Source organism: Rhineura floridana, chromosome 1 (assembly GCF_030035675.1).
Source record: "Rhineura floridana isolate rRhiFlo1 chromosome 1, rRhiFlo1.hap2, whole genome shotgun sequence".
NCBI classification, from domain to species: Eukaryota; Metazoa; Chordata; class Lepidosauria; order Squamata; family Rhineuridae; genus Rhineura; species Rhineura floridana.
In genome coordinates, this window is record NC_084480.1 from 12,257,873 (window position 1) to 12,279,577 (window position 21,705).

A 21,705-nucleotide genomic window follows, 5' to 3' on the forward strand; every position below is an offset into this window, starting at 1 on the left:
TACATTTACATCCGTTGCCTCTCTCGCTTTTGCCTCTGGCCATGCCCATCATGGTGTACAGCCCCCAGAAGGTTGTGCGGAAGGGAATGTGGCCCTCGGGCTGAAAAATATTACCCACCCCTGCACCCGAGGAAGGAGCTGCTGGTTTTTTCTCCACTGCACTTTAGCGCCACCATGGTAAGATGGCCAGAGGATGGTACTGCAGCGATGGATTCGACAGGGATCACCACTTGTGTGCTTGATCCCTAACTTGGCTCCAGAACACCAGCCCTGACACTTAATACAATAGGCACATGAGCACCCAAATGTAACTGGCTGAAAATTCCACACACAAACACCCCAACCAAGAGAAAGGGGAGATTACCTTTGAGTTTGCATTTGCAGTCTGCGAGCTGCACCGTGGCACCTAACTTCTCCAAGTTCTCGCTTTCTGCGCAGTGCATGATGGAGAAGAGCTTCCAGAGCATATTACTGGACAGGGTCCCATATGGCATCTCAGACATAAACAGCCACACCCCGAGCCTGTTGGGATTTGGAGACCAAAAATAAATGCTTGAGGGAGACGCAGCAGACAGCTACCCTTGTTGCAAAAGTGGAGGATACACAAGTGGTTCTCCCATTCGCTTCTGTGGTTCTGTGGCTTTTGCACATCTCTCCCACAGAGGAGAGGTGTGTATCCGAATAGGAGTACAAGCTCACGCATCACCCCTCAGGGAAGATTTTTGAAATCCGCCTTTACACTTGGCTCTAGAAGCATGGAAAAAAGAACACAAATCGTTTTTCCATGCTTCCATTTCATTCTCAGCTTTTAATACTTTTTGCATCAACGCAGACCAAAGTGAAAAAAACACTGGGCTCCAAGGGCTAACATTCTAAGCCACTGTTCTTCCACCTTAGATCCCCAGATGTTGTCAGACTACAACTCCCATAAACTCCAGCCAGCTTAGCCAATGGCCAAGGATGATGGGAACTGCAGTTCAACATCATCTGGGGACCCAAGGTTGAAGAACAGTGTTCTAAGTCAATCAGCACAGGGTAAAGATGGAAGATCACCTCCCACTTTAGTTTCTGAACCTTCTCTAGGCACTGCCTAGAGACATTTCAAAAGCTTTGATTTAAGACCCATGAGAAACAGAAACATTTTCTAAAATAACAATAATATTATACAAGCTAGGATTTGTATTTGTTCCCAGGCTATGGTCTGAAGGCACATAAGGCCAGCTCCCTGCTGAAGCTAAGCAGGGTCAGGTCTGGTCAGTGTCTGGATGGGAGACCGCCAGAGAACCATATGGAAGCCGCCTTGAGTTTCATGAAAAAGGCAGGGTATAAATGTAATAAATAAATAAATATTTGTTGTACGATTGCAAACTCTGCATACTGAAAAGATCCAATAAAAGCAAGCTTGAGAATTTAAGTTCTAGACTTCTATCAGCTCCCACACGACTTCACAGCTCTCTCTTTATTGCCAGCTAGATTCAGCACAGATTTCCCCAGCTGCCATTACCGCTCTCACCACGGTCCATTGCTTCCTACCTTTTTGCTTTCAGAACATGGAGCACAGCCCTCAGAAACAGCTCATCAAACTCCACTTGCAGTTTCTCGACAGAGTAAGAGTGTGTTGCATAGCCACAGTCTTTAGCATGGCCGGCATACTGCGCCCAGTGATCACTCACATAGCAAAGGGTCATCCTAAAGGGTCAAGTACAAGACAAAAAGAGGAATAAACAGAACAACGAAGCAGAATCCAAATGTCTCCAAATCATTTAACAGAGGCACACTAGCTCCATCATCATTGTCAACTGCCTATCCCTTGCAAATCAGCAAGGGAACTATTTTATTTTATTGCAAACTTTGGGGATTCTTTAGAAGACAGGATTAGGATGTCTTTTTAGCCTTTTAGTGCTAGAAGACATGCATTGCCTGCAACAGATCCCAGGTTCAACCCCTGGCATCTCCAGGCAGAGTTGGAAAAAGACCCTGTTTGAAATTCTGGAGGTCCTCTACATAGAGACAACACCAAGAACAATCGGTCTGATTTAAGTCAAGCTTCTGAAATTTCCTTTGTTTCTCTTTCAAATCCTCCACCCCCAAAGGAATTTGCAGCGGAATCCTCATTCTTATGCAGCAGGGCACTTACTGCCCTGAGAGTTTAGCCCACATCAACTACTGTTTGAAAGTGTGATTTTAGTAAGATTGCATACATCATGAGTTGTAGTCAGAGAGATGGCATAATGGAGGGCTGATCCCACAAGCTGATGGGCCCTTAGTTTGTTTTATTTTGCTGGGGTCACTGTTAGTGTAGAGTTTTAGTTTAATATTGAAACTTAAATCCAGGTGGCTGCTGCTTTAATTTGATTCATGCTTTCATGGAGCATTTTACATTTCTGAAAACTGCTTTGAAGTTTTTATTTTTAAAAAGTACGCAAGGGCTGTAAACAAAAAGACATACGTACATAGGCAGTGGAAGTTGCTCCATTAGGGCAAATGGGGCATTGCCCCATCAGTCTCAGCCAGCCCCCACCAGCCTGCCATTTTTCTTACAACCAAACCAGAGGGCAACACTGTCTACCCACTTCTTCCTTAGTGTTAGTGATAATCTTGTAGAACTCAGCAGGGAGGAGGAGGTTGGAAATAAAACTAGAATGAGTTGGCTCCGCTTGTTATTAGCTCAGGCGCCACCTACTGTTGGACTGCCTGTATTTCATCCAATGGGCACCAACCACCACTGCACAGAGGGAGATTACAGGAAAACTGCCAGGACTCCTGTTGGACAGACTTAAGAATCACAGAAATGTTACCGTTGGGAGGAACTTTAGAGGTCCTCCATTTCAACTTCCTGTCCAATGAAGGATGCAGCTTCAGCACCTCCACCAGCCCTGGCTTTCCACTAAAAGAGAGCCGACCACTTCCCAAAACAATTTTCACTTCAATCAACTCTGACCATTAAGAAGTTTCCCCTAATCTTTAGCAGAAATCTGATTCCCTGCAATTTCCTTCCATTGGGTCTCATCTTGGAGCAACAGAAGGCAAGTCTGGGTGCCACAGGAGAACCTTTCAGGACTGCTGTTGAATGCTTTGCTGCAGTGGCAAAATGGCAGCACTGAATGGGGGCAGGTGGCTGGGCTGGGTAGAGGATGTACAAATCTGTGCCTCTTTCTGCTGTGCCACCTGATACAGATGCTTCTGGCAGGTATAGAGCTCTGTCTAATGTCAGTGTTTATCAGCTTTTAACTTGCAAGCCCTTTTCTAGATTCATTCTACCATTTGCCATCCTACCCCTCCAGCACCACAGCACATGATCTAGGCTGCACAGAGATGTGCATCTTCCACCTGGTGCTATGTGCAAAGGTCTGTGGATGGGGGCTCTAATCCCACAGCGGCATGGGAACAAAATATCTCCAGAACTTTCAACAGAACAAAGCAGCACCTGTTCCAAAATTGGGCTGGGATGCCGAGGCAAGCTAGGGGAGCAGTTGCCTCCACACATCCAGTGTTGCCCACCAAGGGTCCTCTGCCACACGAGGCAACAAAGCGACTCTCCTTACCGGATGAGGCGGCCGATCCGTTTCACAAACTGCCTGTAACGGGCTCTGTTGAATGTTTCCAGTCCCACAGCAAGAAGTTCCACTAAAGAGTTCGCGAACGCAAATATTTTCATCATCTCTTGGGGGGTGGTTTTTTCTGGAACATAAATGCCTGGGCAACAGAAAACATATCAGAATGCCAAAGGAAAAAAGTGAGCATGCTACTAATAAATGCAGTAGAAATCAGAACACGGTTTAAAAAAAGGGAAGTGTGGCGTGTATTCTAGCGGTTTTTGGTCTTGACCACCTTTTTAGTTACTGGTGCCAATTCTAGTAAACTAGGCTAGAATGTTTGTTCCTGCATCCTACAAGGTAGGAATGTAGGACGCTGCTTTATACCAAGTCAGACCCTGTGTGGCCCTAAATCTGTTCTGGGGATTCCCCAACCCTCCAGAGCAGAGTTTGGGAGGGCACAGGACACGGGGGGAGGAGGAGAAGAGGGGGAGACATTCTGTTGCCAAGCGTAAATCCATGTGCTAACAGAATGAGTGCACCAGACACATTGGGGAACCTGCAGCCCTCCATTATGAACTCCAATGCCTCATTTCCCCATCAATCTGATTTTTTCTAATCCCAATTTTATTTGTTTTTTTAATCGAGATTTGATCATTTTTTGTTGTTGTTAACTCTTGGGTACTTTGGCCACTGTTACAACAGATATTTATCAATTTTTTTAAAAAAATCATTTTTTAAAACAGGCATTTTGATTGTATTAATACAACTACCCAAAAGGACAAATTCAAAAGGAGACAGGCTATTTTCCTGAATCCATTTCATTAATGGTGAAAATTATATATCTTTCATATGTCTTTATCACTACACACACACTATGTGTTCATATATCTCTGCCTCCAGGCCTCTGCCTGTCAACTTAAAAGTGTGGACTGATATGGTTTTTAAAAAACATTTATACTGAATACTTCGGTTGACATTCTACATCATTTTCATACTACCGGACACATATTCCCTTGGAACTTTGCTCACCTTGAGAATCAAATCCAAGGATATGCTGGAAGAGTTCATGAAAGGGGAACTGGGACAGCAGTGCAATTAAGTCATCTTCCAGAAGAAGAACCCAGCTAGTATCAGGATCTTCATCCTAGAACAAATGAAATCACATCAAGAGGCAGTGTTTGCTCCTGTTGAGGAAGAGCAGGGCACCAGTATGGCAAGGGTAACCAGCATGGTGCCCTCCATATGTTGCCGGACTCCAACTCCCATCAGCCCCAGACAACACAGCCAATGGTCAGGGCTGATGAGAACTGTAATGCAGCAACATCTGGAGGGCACCACATTGGCTAACCCTGCAGGAAGGGAGCACGAGTGAATGCTAGCCTCTCCAGTAAGAAGCTCAGACAGGGGCAGGCATAAGGCTGATTGGGATCTACTGACAGACCTCAGGGAAATCTGCAAATTGGCAAGATTTCTGACTAACTGTTTTAACAATAGCAAGTAAGTAAAAAATCCTCAGTGGCTGACCTCATGTTAACTGCTCGTTTCTCACCCTCAGTTCTCCTCATCTGCAAAATATGCCTATTACTTAGTTGCCTCTGACTGGATATTTATCCAGCTTTGCAGGGCAGTTTTAGTTTTAAAGTTTGTGTCAGAATCCCTAATCCAGCCTTGCCCAACTAGTGGGCGACCAGATGTTGTTGGACCACAATTCCCATCTTTCCTGACTATTGGCAATGCTGGCTGAGGCTGATGAGAGTTGTGGTCCAACAACATCTGGTGGCCCACTAGTTGGGAAAGGCTGCCCTAATCTGTAGTTAACTTGGAAGCAGATTTGTAATTGTATACTCAAGCGAGGCGATGCTAGTTCATGGCTCATGGAGTGGAGAGGACAGCTGGCTCCACCCGAGCCGCCATTTTGCATTTGCCTCCACCTCAATATTTTGTCCCTGGCTCCCGTCGGTGGACCTCAACCGGCCGATTCTGCAAGCCTGAAAACTGCCCACCTCTGTCCTAAGGCCCCTCCCTCACCTTCTAAACCAGACTAAGCTCCGCTAGGAAAACTAGGATCCTTTCACCCAGGCCACCACAAATCCAGTTGCCAGAGGGGAGGGCCTCTACTCAGGGACACGTGAGGAAATCTACCTCCCTTTGCCCCTAGTCAGCAAGGTTCCCAACTAACAGGCAAACGTGCAGTGCATCCATCTTTCAGGGAAAACTAAGCACGTCTTGCTTGATCTTTGCCTCCTTGAGAGAGGTCGGTACAGGGTCTGAACTCAAACGTGTGCAAAAGCGACCTTTCTTAGAAGATACCTCTTCTCCTCCTTCATCAACTAAAGTCCAGTTTCCAGATTCCTTCCCGGATGAGGAGGAGGTCCTCCGTTCGCTTGGCTTCATGTGGCACATAAACTCCGCTCGATTCCTGCAAGTACAAGATGCTACAGGCCGTGAAAAGTAGGTCAAGGCACCAAGAGAAGGGGGAGGATGCTCTGCCCTTATTTGCAAACAGGACGGCGTGAGGGCGAGGGGCTAGCAAAGCCAGCTGCTGCTGCTGGTCGGGGAGTCCCTCCTGCCCCTGATCTGTCTGTAAGCCCAGGCAGGCCAAAAGGGGAGTGCCAAGATGAAGACGAGTTAAGGGTGACGTTCTGGCATGCACTGTGGCTGCCTTTGGGAGCAACAGGCACAACTGCTGGATGGAGCAGGACAAGGCTGAGGACCTAAGGATGGATCGAAGGAGTGCAAGATGCGAGAGAATCTTGTTCCGATAAGGCGAAAGAACAGACAGAAAGCCGGAGGAAGCAGAAGGGAGTGAAGCTACACAAAGGGGAAGAGGCCTGGGCAACACATGCCGCGTACAGCTTGGGATTAACTTGGGTGTTGTGTACAGAGCCAACAAGAGAAACCTTGTGATGAGAAGGACCCTCCCTTCCTCAGAAGGTAGGGATCCCCCAGACACACTCTGAAATAAGAGCTTGCTCTGGGGCTCTGAGGGTCCTCGTTATAAGGGAAAACTTTACGTATGGATTGACCAAACCATCTGGTCTACTTCCAGGTCAACGTTTTGTTGGTAGCTAGAAAAGTTGCCTGCACAGGGGAAAGAATTTTTTTTGTTTGGTTTTGTATTGCCTCTTCTCTACACGGCTAAGCAGAGCAACAGCCCTAGCACCTTGGAGAGGAAGCGTGCTTCTGTTTTTGTATACTTACTTGGCAGGAGACATAAGCAAAGCAAGGGACTGCATAAAATGAAAGACGCTGGATGGGTTACCCCGAACCTGGATCTGAAAGTAAACAAGAAATTGGAGGGGGGGGGGAATAGACACTAGTCAGAGCTGGGGTGTAATAATTCTGGGAATTCAAGATCCAAATATATATTATGTCCAATTTATGGAGATACATGGGGACTATTGGAAAGAAACTGAGAAGCTCAAACGAAGATCAAGAAAGAACGCTAGTCAAAATGGAGCTCTGAGAACAGATTCAAATACACAGAAATATATTTTAGTACACCCCATCCTGGACTGCACCATTTCAGATTGCAGGGAGAGAGTGGCATTTTCAATGCTCTTCCAGAGAGAACACGGCTGCACGTGAAAACAAGCATGAAAGGAAGAACATTTGCTTGAAAATAAAATCTTTCCAGACCCTGCCCCCCCCCCCGCTGCAGCGCAAAACACTACAGCCCAGACAATGCAAAATTCGGGTCTCCCAATGCATCACAGTAGGAAGGGTAGATTAAACATTCACACCTGAATGAATGGAACAGCCCATTTGCTGACACCGGCTGGGCAGCGAAGGATGTGGTTTAAGAGGAAAAGATGGTCCCCTGGAGAGCCAACCTTTTGCAAGACGGCCACCTGAAGGAACAGGAGACAGTTTTCAAGGTAACTCAGGGGAGAGCCTCAAGGCACCATTCAAACGGATTTTTTTTTTTAGAGAGCTTAAGGAAGGGCATTTTCACTCTCCAAATCAGCCACATGCTTTACAGCTCTCCATTCCCAATTCTCTCTCTTCATATTGGTATGATTATTAACTTCTAGAGAGCCCACAATAACCGGGCACTACACACAAAAGTAGCGGCATTAAGTGCAATGGAACTTTTCTGGCCGCTCAAGAATGCAGGTGAAGGGAAATTATGCTAACCCTGATTTCCAGACCAGCAACACCTGAGCCAGCTCTGGGCACTTCCTTGGGAGGGCTCTGGCTGGCGTTTGGGATAAAAGGAGGAGCCGCTATGAACCTTTTCCTGACAGCAACAAGCAGAGACCGTAACTTCTGTGCTGGGGTGACAGCCTGTTTTCTTGTTTTCTTGTGCTGGGATGTTCATTATGTTTTTAATATGTTTGAACTGACTGATGGTTGGTGCAAGATGACCTTAAATATTATAATGTTCATGTAAACAAACGGAGTTATTTGTTAGATTATGTTTTGAAATAATTTAGTATTTGATTGTTACTGATGTAGTGACTTGTATTTTTAGGCTACTGTGAGCTGCTTTGAGCATATTTATATGGAAAAGCAGCATACACATTTATTATTGCTAGGGTTATTGTTTAACAACAACAACAACAATAATAATCAAAGACACAGGCACTGCCGGCAGCATTACAATGCAAGACCACATTCACACCGTACATTTGTTCCAGTATTATTACATTTGAAACAGTCATCCTTCCTCCAAAGAATCATGGGAAGGGTAGTTTGGGGGAAGCCATGACTGTCTCAAGTAAAATAAAGGCCTGGCGTGGGTGTGGCCTAAGAGACATATAAGGAATGGGGGAGTGGAGGGAAAAGGTAGACGAGGGTGATCAAGAGGTGAGTTTTTAACAAGCATTTAAACACAGAAGAGATTTCTCTCTGGAATTTCTGCCTCTGCTGGTGGCAGGATGCCTCTGAACACCAGCAGCTGGGAAACAGAAGAGGCTGCTGCTGCTGCTGCGCTCAGGTATTGCTTGTGGGCTTCCCATTGAGGCATCTGGTTGGCCATTGTGAGAACTGGATGCTGGACTAGATGCCCCCCCCAATCCAGCTCTTTTATAAAAGCAAGGGGAAGAAAGAGACACCCAGCAGCAGCTAGGCCTCAAGATAACATAGGCAGTCAGGCCAATATAGCCTTTGCTGCTGGTTCTTGCAACTTCCACAGGGCCCCTTGTTTCTCTGAGCCAGGAAAGACTGGAACCAGACTGTCTTACCCTTCTCTTCAGCAACCCTGAGGCACCTTGCATCTCTTCTCATCCCCACAGCTCCAACAGAGCAGGGAACCTACTGAACGGCCCATGTAAGCTAACAGTCCATACCACCCTGGGCACGACGATAGCCGTGTATGGGAAGTCATTGTGTTCCATGTACTGTCAAACATGGAGCCAAGATCGCAAAAACCCTTCGTGCAGAATCTTGCTTGCCCAGATCACAGCTTTTAAACAAGTTCATAAGCATTATGTTCGTAACTCCTCTTCCAATTAAAGAACAGGCAAGCAAATACCAAACTGAAGCAGGGTGCTCCCTCCACCCATATGGATATATCCATAAAGCAGGCAAACTTTGACCCCTTCTGATGTGAATAGGAAACCAAGGTTAAAATGCATTAATTGGTAACCTAACTGGATCAAGTGAGATCTGGAGTATGCCACATTAAGTGGTTACACAAGTCACTTGGATTGGCGTCTCTGAGATAAGCTGATGTTCTCCTCTAACAGAAATGGGATCTAAACTTTGTATAAAAACACTAAATCTGCCTTCCCCAACCTTGTGCCCTCAGGAGTTTCAAAGTCCTATCAGCCGATTATCGGGTCATGAGAAGCCCCTTTCAAAGTGCTGTGCAAGATGATGCTTTGAAAGGGGGTTTCTAAGGCCACCTGATGTCCCTGTCACATTGACAGGTGGGTGGCTCTGCCCATCTGCCAAACTTGGCCAGCAAGGATTGGGGAAGACAGCGGCCAGATCCAGTTCCCCACCCAGCATTAGATGTTTTGGACTACAACTCCCATCAGCGCCAGCCAGCTGAGGCAGATGGAAGCTGTAGTCCAAAACATCTGGAAAGCTCCAGGCTGGAGAAGGCTATTGTAAGTGAATGCCAGCAAGTCTTGCAAGACCCCACAAGAAAGCAGCAGGAAGTGCTGGAAAGCTCACTCAGCCCACCTCCTTCCTCTCTGTGCAACATGAGGGATAGCAGAGATAAAAGGAACACTCTACCACTGCATTTCTGCCTGGATGACAGAAAGTTCTGGCTCCCTCTGCAGAACCGTCCACAGTGGGTTTCTTACCAGCCTCTGAAGCCACGAGAGGACATCTCTCTCAAACTGAGGATCTTCAACAACTCGGCGGGTAAAACTGAAGAGAACGCTGATGCATTCCTTCAAGGGGCCCACATCTGAGGAAATGTCTTTTGCTTGTTTCAGTACTGGGAATGAGGGGAAAAGGAAAGAGAATTAAGCAACCTTGCAGCCAGCATGGAATTAATTTAGAGTGCCAGGCCTGGGAAGCCTATATTGGTCAGCCATGAGGACATCGAGGTCCAGTTGCCATCTCTTGGCCTAGCCTACCTCACAGGGTTGTTGTGTGACGCCATGCTCAAGATCCCACCCGCCCTGTTGGGTTAGCCATGAAAGCCAGCCAAAGTTTGGTGACCTCCAGTAAAAGCTCAAGAAATAAAAGCAGATGTTCTGCAGTGCTATCTCAGGCTTGGATCACGGAGACCTGCTCAGCTGTGAGCCAGTTCAACCACTCTTGGCCTAACCAAGCCCACAGGGTAGTTATCAGGAAGGAGGCGTGGAATAGGATAACCATCACCTTGGCTTCCTTGAAGGATATGGGGGCAGATACAAATGAAATCAATAACAGAAAGAATGCTTTGCTTCTCCCTCATTGACTAGAAGAAACAACAGGAGGATTCAGACAGTCGCAGGGCCATGCAGGCTAGCTCCACCCCCGCTGCTGATGCGCCCAGTAGCCACGCCCACTGCTGCCTATGTGTTCAGTGCATATGAGAAGAAGCCAAACAGGTTCCCCCATTTTATCAGAGGAGCTCTGCCTGCACCCCCAATACGTGGGCTACAGCCCCTTCTCACACATACACAGCAAAAGGGCAGCACTAGCTCACATAATTTCACAGCCCCCTTCAGACATTCTCTGTATGAGGGGGTTGTCTGACCCTCCCTAGTATTAAGTACAGAAAGTGAGCAAAATGCTTAATTTGCATAATGTGTGCAGGTTGCAGAATTTGCAGCTCCTTTGAGCAGAATTGTGCTGTTTTTAGCACCCGATATCCTGTGCCCTATCCACAGGTCTAATAGGAATCTCATTTGGAGATACACACCTGGCTCCTGTTGCTGAATGCCCACAGACCTCAGCAAGGAAGAGCGATGTAGCAATCCACAGATGTAAGACTCCACCTGCAGGCGGGACAACACAGAGGTGTACAAGTGCAAGGCCAGCGTCTGGTGCACATGCTCAGCTTGGGCTTCAAAGAGCCTCTTCAGGTCTCCCAAGGCACCTTCATTCAGCTCAACGGTTTGGTAACAATGGCGGCCGGACACTTTGCACTGATCAACACAGACACCCTGCAAGGGAGACAATGAAGCAGCACATTCGAAATGCAAGAATCACCAGTTTAAAAGGAGGTGCCACGGAAATGTGAATGGATGCAATTATGCAATGTAAAATCTTTTAAGCACAGGACTGCATAGCCAGCCATTTGCAGCACCCTTCAAGTGTATTTAAGCATAAAGGATAATGATCCAGCAGCACAAAATATCCTTCTAAATACAGCATATTTTATTTGTGAGCTTGTCACACTAGGGCTGCATTTATTTTGGACAGCGGCATATAATTGTTTTTAAAAAAATGTTTCTTGACCTCATGAATGTGGGGGCAAAAGTCTGGAAAGCATACAAATCATGTCTTAGATAATGTCTTCTGACGTTTCGGAGGCCACTGGATGCAACAACCACTGAGCTGCCTTTGAAGTCACCAATCAATCATAGGAGTGTAGAAAGCTGCCTTATACAGAATCAGACTGGTGGTCCACCTAGCTCAGTCCTGTCTACACTGACTGGCAGCAGCTCTGGCTTTTGCTAGCCCTCCCTGGAGATGCCGGGGACTGAACCTAACTCGTGGTGTGCCACCCAGATGCTCTACTACTGAACTATGGCTCTAACTAATTAACCACATACTCATCTACAGAAATAGGACCTGTTCAGCTCAATGAAGTCTACTTACAAGGAAATGGATACAAGGGTTCCAGCCGCAGATGCTGGGGCAGAAAACCCCCGTGTCCACGCTCCGTTTGTGACATAAGAAGAGCCTGCTGGATCAAGACCATCTGAAGAGCTGCTACTGAAAATGAACAGTGGTACCCAATGCTGGTCCTACTCAGAGCAGACCCACTGAAATTGATGAACCTAAGTTAGTCCCATCCATTCATTGTAATGGGTCTACTCTGATCAGGACTAACATTGGACACAGCCTAAAATGCTGAACTAGATACATTTGGGTAAGATCCAGGCAAGCATCTCAAATACACAGTAGATTATCGCTTATTACATGCGATTCCTTACGAAAATCACCCACCTCTGTAAAAAAAAAAGCCCATCTTCAAGGGGCCACATGTTCTCGTCTGTACCACAAGATATCTTTCCCTGCACCGGGATACCAATGGGACACAGAACAGAAAGTTCCAAAAGGTCCACGGTTATATGCGGACATCCTTGAGCGGATTCAAACATTCCTTAAAAGCATGTGGCACAGGCCTTCACATTCAGGAGGCAACACTGGAAGTGTTTCCCCATGTCAAGGTGTCCCCACAAGACCAGCCCCTGGAGCAAATGAGGCTTGCCAGGTTTGGCCGAGCCACGCCCACCTGCCCGACAACTGACCCAATATATGGCAACAGGTGTGAGGGAGGTAAAAGTGAGGCTGCAGCGAAAGGGGCTTAGCAGGCACCGCCAATCAGCGCTTCCCAAGCACCAAATATCAGCTGATTGTCTGTACTTGGGAAGCGCTGCACATACTTCCACCTCCACGTGGTTTGATTTCAAACCTCACAAGCAAAAATAGGTCACCTGATGTCATTGTGACGTGAGGTGGTTGACAGGTGAACAGTCCCACCGACCTGTCAACTTTGGCCCATGAGTGTGTACAGAGGTAAAGATCACCTCCCCCAGCAAGATCCACCTCCCCTCCCTTGCTATAAAAGAAAGTAAGTCAGCACATCTCCCCAACATGCCAGTTTTCCGCTTGTAGGGTGTTCCTGACAGGGGGAATTCAAAGAAGCAATTCCCCCACACCACTACCACCTAAATTCTGAAGGAGTGAAGTCTCAGGAGGGCTGAACCACAAGATTTTAGTGAATGGATGAACCAGCTCTGAGAAACCAACTTCCGTTACTCCACCTGGACGGATTGCTGCTCGTCCTTGAAAGTCCACAGCCGGCCTCTGACGCTTTGGCAATCCGAGGCGATGGTCTGCAGCTCAGCCTCGGCGAGAAGCAACTGCTTGCGACAGCGCCAGTAGTTCAACAGCAACTCAAAGAACTCGTGCCTCTCCTGGTGCACAATGGTCCCAAACTCCTCCGCATAAGAATCGACATTCTCCAACCAGGAACAGGGCTCAAAGACCTTCAGCTGCTCTCTGGTAAAAGGCACCAGCTCTGGTTCCACTGGGATCTCAGGATACAGCCTCTCCTTTGGGAGCTGCAGCCGCTCTCCGAATAACTCCAATGGGAGTTCCGGATAAAGAGTTTTGAAACCAGAGTTCCGAAGGTGTTCGCCGATATCTTTGCTGGGGACAGAGACGGTGGCAAGAACGTCTTCTGAAGAATGGGAAAGATACTGTTTTTCGCTGTGTACATTCCCAGCTTCCGTCTCATGCCCATTTCCCATGGGAGAAGCCGTGCAAAATGCATTATTTTCCGGTATGGGGCAGGTTGAACTTTCCATAACAACTGCTTCAGTGAGGCTCTGAGGGTTCACTGCGTTTTCCCCAAGATTTTTTGCCTCCCGTACAGCTCTTGCTGCAAATTCTTCCTCCTTGATTGGGGACTCTGATACAGTAGTTTCTGGCGATCCTTCATTTTCTAGGGTTGCCACGTTTGGTGGGGCATCGCAGGCATCATTTGCATTTTCTCTCTCAGTAGCTTCATGACAGAGCCTGGGCTCTGGAAGGTGTTCCACATGGGTGTCACTGGACTGAGAAGGTCCTTCTTGATCGCCAATTGGACCCAGAATGGACAGCTGAGACACAACTCTCTCCTCCTCTTCACATTTTTTCTTTTTTTCCTTGTGGAAAACAAAAAGAGCAACACTAAGAAATGAGATCTGGGAAACAACAGACTCATAAGAACATAGGAAGCTGCCTTATACTGAGTAAGACAATCGGTTCAGCTTAGAGATGTAAAATTTCCAGAAATTTTGAAGCCATAGAAAAAAACATTTTTTCCTTTTTTCAGAAAAAAACAGAATTTTTCAGAAAAATTGAAAAAATGCAATATTACCACTTTTTACAGATTGAAGGTCACTTTGTTACTTCAGGAACAGCAAATGAAATTATGTACAAGTTGGTTTGGCATAAAAGTATCACATTTGGTATATTAAAAGTACATTTTATTCAAACAATTATTACAAATTGAATTTACTTTTTAACCTTTTTACTTTTTTTGGTAACAAATGAAAACACAAGATCCTGAACTGTAAGGAACACCTGAACTGGAGGAACTTCTTTCATTTTGCCAATTTATGAGGAGCAGGCAAAAAACAATTTAAAAAAACCAGAAGAAACCATCAACATTAATAACAAATAAAATTATTTATGTCTCCGCTAGTCCTCCAGTGTCAAGCAGACATAAAGCATCCATTCCCATAAAAAGGACTGAGAAAAAGGGGGAGAACCAAGATTCAATGAAACATTGTATTCATCATGCTAAAATAAAACATTTCATAATCAATTTTTTCTTCATTTTTTCCACTTTTTTGGGGAAAAAACAAAAATGGCTTTGGGGAAAAACGGGGGGGGATTTTTTCCCCAATTTTTTCCGTTTTTTTCCCAGGCCTTCACATCTCTAGTTCAGCTACTTCAGTACTGACTACAGGGGCTGTCTACAGCAGCCTTTCTACTGGGTTTCAGACAGAAGGGTTTCCTAACCCTACCTGGAGATGCCAGGATTCAACCTGCACCCAAAGCAGATCTTCTACCGCTGAGCCGAAGCTCTTCATCTGCCTTGAGTGCTAATATATCCAGTGTACTGACACCAACAGCAACTCTGTTCAAATCAGCAAGGGTGAGATATCACTCGCTCTCGCTCTCCAACCCCCTGCCGTCTTTAGGCCTCAAGCAACTAACCTAGGGATGCTGAGGGCAACCAGCCTAGTCAATGGTCATCTGGCTTAGTAAATTTGTAGACTTTATTTGCCAGTTGCATAAAAGAGGTTGTGCAAATGTTTTTGACCTGTGCAATTAATAAAATTGTCCCATTAGCAGTCAATAGGAAGTGTGGGATTTTAACTGACCCACTTCTTTTGGAATGCCTTGGGGAACTCAGTCACACATCTGATCCAGCCGCATTTCTACCTGCCCTCCACCTGCCATCACTTATGGAGTCAGGTGTCAGGCAGGTGAGGGTGGTTTGAGGAAAAGCTAAACCCCAGACCTGTCCTGGGGCACATCTAGCCCGTGGGCTGGATGAGTTCCACCCCTGTTTTAGAGGATGGCCTCCCAACCCTCATTACCTGTTCCAAGGGCAGTACAAAGTAAGGTTGAACAGAACACTAGAGCAATCTTTAAAATAGCAAATGCAGCATTCGAAAAGGTAGTGGAGAAAGAGGAAAAGAAAATGGATACAGAGACATGTTTCTTCCTCTCTCATACCAGAACCGGGGGTCAACCAAAGAAGCTAAATGTTGGAAGACTCAGGATAGACAATAAAAAAATGTAAGAGCAGCCCTGCCAGATCAGGCCAATGGCCCATCTAGTCCAGCATCCTGTTCTCACAGTGGCCAACCAGATGCCCCAATGGGGAGCCCACAAGCAGGACCTGAACACCAGAGCACTCTCCCCTCCTCAGGTTTCCAGCAACTGGCATTCAGAAGCGCACTGCCTCCGACAGTGGAGGCACAACACAACCATTGGGGCTAGTAGCTTAGAATCATAGAATAGTAGAGTTGGAAGGGGCCTATAAGGCCATCGAGTCCAACCCCCTGCTCAATGCAGGAATCCAGATCAAAGCATTCCCGGCAGATGGCTGTCCAGCTGCCTCTTGAATGCCTCCAGTGTCGGAGAGCCCACTACCTCCCTAGGTCATTGGTTCCATTGTCATATGGCTCTAACAGTTAGGAGGTTTTTCTGTTGTCCAGTTGAAATCTGGCTTCCTGCAACTTGAGCCCATTATTCTGTGTCCTGCACTCTGGGACGATCAAGGAGAGATCCCGGCCCTCCTCTATGTGACAACCTTTCATGTACTTGAAGAGTGCTATCATAAAGCTTTGAACAGCCTTATCCTCCACACAAACGGAAGTACTTCTTCACACTCCCAAACGAATTCACTCCCAAAGGATCTATCTAGAGGCACTAACCTGGATGGCTTTTTTTAAAGTTTAGGCAAATTTATGGGTGATAAGGCTACTAAGCACATGTCACGAAGCGGTATGCACCTGAATACCAGTTGCTGGGAATCACAAGAGGGGAGAGTGCTGTTGCATTCATGCCCTGCTTACGGGTTTCCCATAGGCATCGCGTTGGCCACTGCGAGAACAGGATGCTGGACTAGACAGGCCTTTGACCCAATCTAGCAGAGCTCTTCTTACAAACTGGAACAGGTTCAGAGGAGGCCAACAAGGATGATTAGGGGACTGGAAACAAAGCCCTATGAGGAGAGACTGAAAGAACTGGGCATGTTTAGCCTGGAGAAGAGAAGACCGAGGGGAGATAGGATAGCACTCTTCCAGTACATGAAAGGTTGTCACATATAGGAGGGCTGGGATCTCTCCTTGATCGTCCCAGAGTGCAGGACACAGAATAATGGGCTCAAGTTGCAGGAAGCCAGATTTCGACTGGACATCAGGAAAAAAACTTCATAACTGTTAGAGCCATATGACAATGGAACCAATTACCTAGAGAGGTAGTGGGCTCTCCAGCACTGGAGGCATTCAAGAGGCAGCTGGACAGCCATCTGTCAGGAATGCTTTGATTTGGATTCCTGCATTGAGCAGGGGGGTGGACTCGATGGCCTTATAGGCCCCTTCCAACTCTACTATTCTATGATTCTACACTCTTCAGCTCTTGTGTATTTAATATATGCAGAACGTCTGGGAGAATAAAAGAGCTTGCCTGCAAGATAACACAAGTAGGTGCCAGGCAAAGGCTTCCTCAAGAAGGCAGCTGCACACTTCACTTGAAACTGGCCCCTCTCCGCCCAACATCCACTGCACCTCTCATGGGAACTACTGGAGGGAGGCACTGGCAGTTCACCTAACAGGCAAGCAGGACGAAATGGGAGTAGATGGGGAAGTCTGACATCCCCTGGTGCCAACGGGTGCTTTTCAAGAGACAATATCATCTTGGATGGAAAACTGTGTTCTTACACGCTTCTCGTTCATTTCAAGAGGCATTCTGAAGGAGCAGGCACTAGGTCTGTGTGAATCATTGTGCAATATGCATTCCATAACAACTGATTCAATCTTCAAACATGAGAAAGGAGCTCGATCTTAACTACTGGAAGCGGACAGCAGTTCCCTGCCGCCCCTTTGCAGCTGCTGCCCCCTACTCCCCCTCCAGAACAGGTCTGGGGGAGGGCTGCGGAACTGGCAAAAATCAGGACACACTCCCCTCAAAGTTGCAGAGCCCCTTCGGATCCAACCCATACATTTTACTTAAAAGCACCCTGTTTTCATTGCTAGTTTATTTATTTGCCCTTTAACTGCCAACTTCCTGGGTGTTTCTTGTTTTATTCTGTAGCTTTTATTGCTTGTTAGATTTTTTTTTAAAGTCTCACTGTATTTGTAATGTTTTTACTATAAGCCACCTGGACGCTGCTGTGACAGGCAAGATAAAATTACTTACAATAAACAACCTCCCACCCTCTCTGCAGATATGTTTGGCTTGCTTCATCATGGAACACTTCCCCAGCTAATGAAAACACTTTTTTGAAAGAAAAAAAAAGATGAGGAACCAAAATGCTGAATGCGAGCCAAGAACCTCAGAAAATGCCATGTGAGAGTCACATTATTCCAAAATATCGAGGTTAACTAATGACACAGATCAGCCTTTGCCAGGCTGGTGCCACAGATCATGCTGCTTCTGACAGCGCTAAAGGAGGACATTGCTGTCCTCTTGCTCAGCAGCAAAATAAGTCTTACCCACAAAGGCAGAAGATAAACAGCCACGGTATTTCAATACAGAATCTAAGGTGCGTCCACCAGGCTTCCAAGAAGTCAGGCTTTCCTTTCCTTTTAAATAACAAGCAAGTTTCTAGCCCACATGAATGTAGACAGATGTTTAGGAAAGTTAAAGGACTTTTATTCTTCTCTTACAACAGAACTTGGCAAGCATCAGCCCTCAACCTCCACTCACCCCTTTTCTCTGTTCTTTTCCTCAAGCCACTTTCTGAAAGAACTCAGAGTTTATGAGAGAGAGGCGCATGGAAGTCAGAGAAAAGCACATGCAAAACAGAGCCTGCATGGCCCAAAATGAACGAGAAGGAAAAGAACGAGAAGAGAGAAAATGGACAGGACTACCCAAATGGAAGGAAGGAAGGAAGGAAGGAAGGAAGGAAGGAAGGAAGGAAGGAAGGAAGGAAGGAAGGAAGGAAGGAAGGAAGGAAGGAAGGAAGGAAGGAAGGAAGGAAGGAGCTTTTCCCTTGCTTCACAGATGCTTCTGATTCTTGAGGTGTTCACACATTACATTCAACAAGTGTACAATCTCTATCTGTGCACACGATCACTGAGCTGTACAAATCAACAAGCGCACATTCTTTCACTCAAACACTTATACATTTGGAGAGACAGCTCATAGGTGGGTTTGGTTTAACATGTGAACAAGCCTTCTCTCTTACCCATCCTATGAAGCATTTCAGAAACCACAGTGTGGTAAAAGACAGGTAATAACATAAAAGGAGCCCTACAGCTGGATCAGGCCCATCTAGTCCAACAGTTCTCACAGTGGCCAACCAGTTGCCCATGGGAAGCCCACAAGCAGGACCTGAGCACAAGAGCCCACTCCCTACCTTCAGTTTCCAGCAACTGGTATTTGGAACCATACCACCTCCAACTACGGAGACAAAGCATAGCCATCATGGCTAGTAGCCCGTGACACTGTTATCCTCCATGAATTTGTCTAATTCTCTTTTAAAGCCACCCAAGTTGGTGGCCATCACTGCCTGTTGTGGAAGCGAATTCCATAATTTAACTATGCGCTGTGTGAAGAAGTACTTTCTTTTGTCTGTCCTGACAGGTAGGATTAAGAGGGTGGGAAACGCCAGCTGGGATAGTCGACAAGCCACTGAAGATGGCCTGTTACCTGTTGTTCGAAGTAGCGCACCAGGAGAACAAGCTCCTGACCAGGATTCTGTATGGCCCTCCCCAAAACTCCTCTAAGTACCTTCATACTTTTCTAGCATGTCTACTCTTTGTGTCAAAGTGTAGCAGACACTTTCTTTGCCTCAAAACCCATCTTTTTCCTACAAAACCTTTGGCTTCAGCCCTTAAATCTCCTTCCCCAAGTGAAACAAAAGCCACATCCACAGAACTACAGCACCAGCTCAAGACTGCCAACATTTAAATTGCTACCCTCTTATGGAGCAGGGAGCCGACTTTTTTGCTTATGACAGTCTATAAACTGTTGGGTGCACTGATGGACAGCAACATCAACATATTGCCAGAACTTCCACTTAATATTTACATTGGTAAACAGACGCTTCTTTGGTATAGGGAACAGCATCACAACCTTACATTACAGTAGCAGCAGCATCTGAATGGATGTCCATGCTTATCTTGGGCTGCCAGAGTAAAATTCCAGAAATAAGGCTCGTGCTGGAGGCGTGAACATCAAGATGTAAAAAACTGTCTTGGTAGATCAGACTAGATTCAAACAGTGGCAAGACTTCTCTGGAAATGGCCAGCCTTCAAGTCGATCCCAACTTATGGCAACCCTATGAATAGGGTTTTCATGGTAAGGGGTATTCAGAGGTGGTTCACCATTGCCTTCCTCTGAGGCTGAGAGGCAGTGACTGGACCAAGGTCACCCAGTGAGCTTCATGGCTGTGTGGGGATTCAAACCCTGGTCTTCCAGGTTGTAGTCCAACACTCTAACCACTACACCACACTGGTTCAAAAAACAAGACTTCTCTAAGTATGCTCAAAGACAGCAAAAAGTTGGTGATGATTCCCTGTTTTCCTGGTTCCCAGCTCTTGGTATTCAGGGGTATACTAATCCTGCACACAGAAGCTCCATTTATCTATAATGGCTAACAGCCTGCTCTATTTTTAAAAAAGACCGTATTAGTCCTCTCATGGTGAATAGCGTTACAGATGTTGTTGGGCTTCCATCAGTCCCAGCCAGCTGGGATAATGATTGGAGGTAGTGGGAGTTGGAGTCCAGCAACATCTGGAAGACCATAGGTGTCCCACCCACATCTTATCAAGATCAAAGGTGGCTATCACACAGCCCGGAACCAGGCCAGGAAGTGGCCTATCAGTTCCTGCAGCTTTATCTCCCCATCCCAGTGTTGTGGTACTCAGCACTGATATCAGTAAATAAATGCTCTTTAGAGAGGCCCCATTTCCTCCCCTGCTGGGTCTGTGCGTGTCTTCGAAAATCCCTTTTACTCTGCACAGATCCTTCAGTGAAGGATAAAAGGCACCGTTTCTCCCCCACACAAACACTGAAACAACCCTCATCCTGCCATGGGAGTGGGGGGTGCGTGCGTGAAACAGAGAGAGAGAGAGAGAGCACTATGTGCCTGGATGCATCCTGAGTTTGTGTGTGGTGTATGTGTGGCAAATGTGCATGTGTAGTCTGTATCCTTTCTACAGGAGGAGAAAGAGCAGAAGAGAGGGAACCCTTCCCCCTTTTAAACATGTTGATACGTCTGGGTTCATTGCTACCTAAAGTGAGATAGGAAAGTTGCCCTAAAAATGGCAGCCAGAATCCTCCAAGGGACTTTCTCACAGAGATCTAGCTTACGCAGAAGGCAGGAGCTATGACTGGCATTTAAAGTACTGCCTTCAAGTCAATCCCGACTTATGGCGACCTTACGAATAGGGTTTTCATGGTGAGCAGTATTCAGAGAAGATTTATCATTGCCTTCCTCCGAGGCTGAGAGGCAGTGACTGGCCCAAGGTCACCCAGTGAGCTTCATGGCTGTATGGGGATTCGAACCCTGGTCTCCCAGGTCGTAGTCCGACACCTTAACCACTACATGGAGTCTCCCTAAAAAGAGGCAACCTATCACTGAGACATCCCAACACAGCCTCCCTGCTGAGAGGCAGTCTACCCGTGAGACATCTCGGCGGAGCCTCCCTATTGACAGGAAGTCTACCCGTGAGACATCTCAGCAGAGCCTCCCCGTCCAGAGGAAGCCTACCCGTGGGCAAAGGGAGAAGGCTTCCCGCCCTGCTCGGTTACCTTGGCTCTGCCCCGGCTGGTCTTGGCCCGACTCCGGGGCTTCACGGCCTCTGCCATCCCTCCCACCCGCCCTACCAAGTAAGCAGGCAGGCGGGCTTCCTCTTGTCTCCCTTCCTTGTCGTTGTTGTTGTTGTTGAGGCCGCTGAGGAGTCTCTTCGCCTGCGAGGAGGGCGGCGTGTCACATGGGCCAATGGCCACGCCCTCTGCCCCAGACCAAGAGATAGGAAAATTAGAGTGACACCACACAAGCACACTAGAAACTCCGGATTGTCCCATTGTGAGTACTTCGTTAGAGCTTTGCGAGTACCATGGACCGCGAAAAAGACCAATGGTGTTAGAACAAATTAAATCAGAACTGTCACTAGAAGCTAAAATGATGAAACTGAGGTTATCATACTTTGAACATATCATGAGAAGACATGATTCATTACAAAAAATAATAATGCTGGGAAAAACAGAAGGGAGTAGGAAAAAGGAAGACCAAACAAGAGATGGATTGATTCCCTAAAGAAAGCCACAGACCTGAACTTAAAAGAGCTGAACAGGGTGGTTTATAATAGAT

General features: G+C 46.7%; 1 protein-coding gene across 4 annotated transcripts in view; it reads right to left on the reverse strand.

Moving 5' to 3' along the window:
• The window catches only part of LOC133378951 (ectopic P granules protein 5 homolog), a 74,211-nt gene extending 52,841 nt beyond the window's left edge, over positions 1-21,370 (reverse strand). For 2 of the 4 annotated variants that reach the window (XM_061613573.1, XM_061613566.1), the window contains exons 1-11: positions 21,144-21,370; positions 12,923-13,807; positions 10,849-11,092; positions 9,797-9,933; positions 7,283-7,390; positions 6,741-6,814; positions 5,850-5,958; positions 4,569-4,683; positions 3,546-3,696; positions 1,534-1,689; positions 365-522 (exon numbers count right to left, since the gene is read on the reverse strand). In XM_061613573.1, coding sequence (XP_061469557.1) covers positions 365-522; positions 1,534-1,689; positions 3,546-3,696; positions 4,569-4,683; positions 5,850-5,958; positions 6,741-6,814; positions 7,283-7,390; positions 9,797-9,933; positions 10,849-11,092; positions 12,923-13,807; positions 21,144-21,200 — 2,194 coding nt within the window. In that variant the 5' untranslated portion in view covers positions 21,201-21,370. The remainder of the gene's footprint in view (positions 1-364; positions 523-1,533; positions 1,690-3,545; positions 3,697-4,568; positions 4,684-5,849; positions 5,959-6,740; positions 6,815-7,282; positions 7,391-9,796; positions 9,934-10,848; positions 11,093-12,922; positions 13,808-21,143) is intronic. The other 2 variants (XM_061613589.1, XM_061613582.1) reach the window with 2 other exon arrangements.
• Positions 21,371-21,705: the final 335 nt, after the last annotated feature.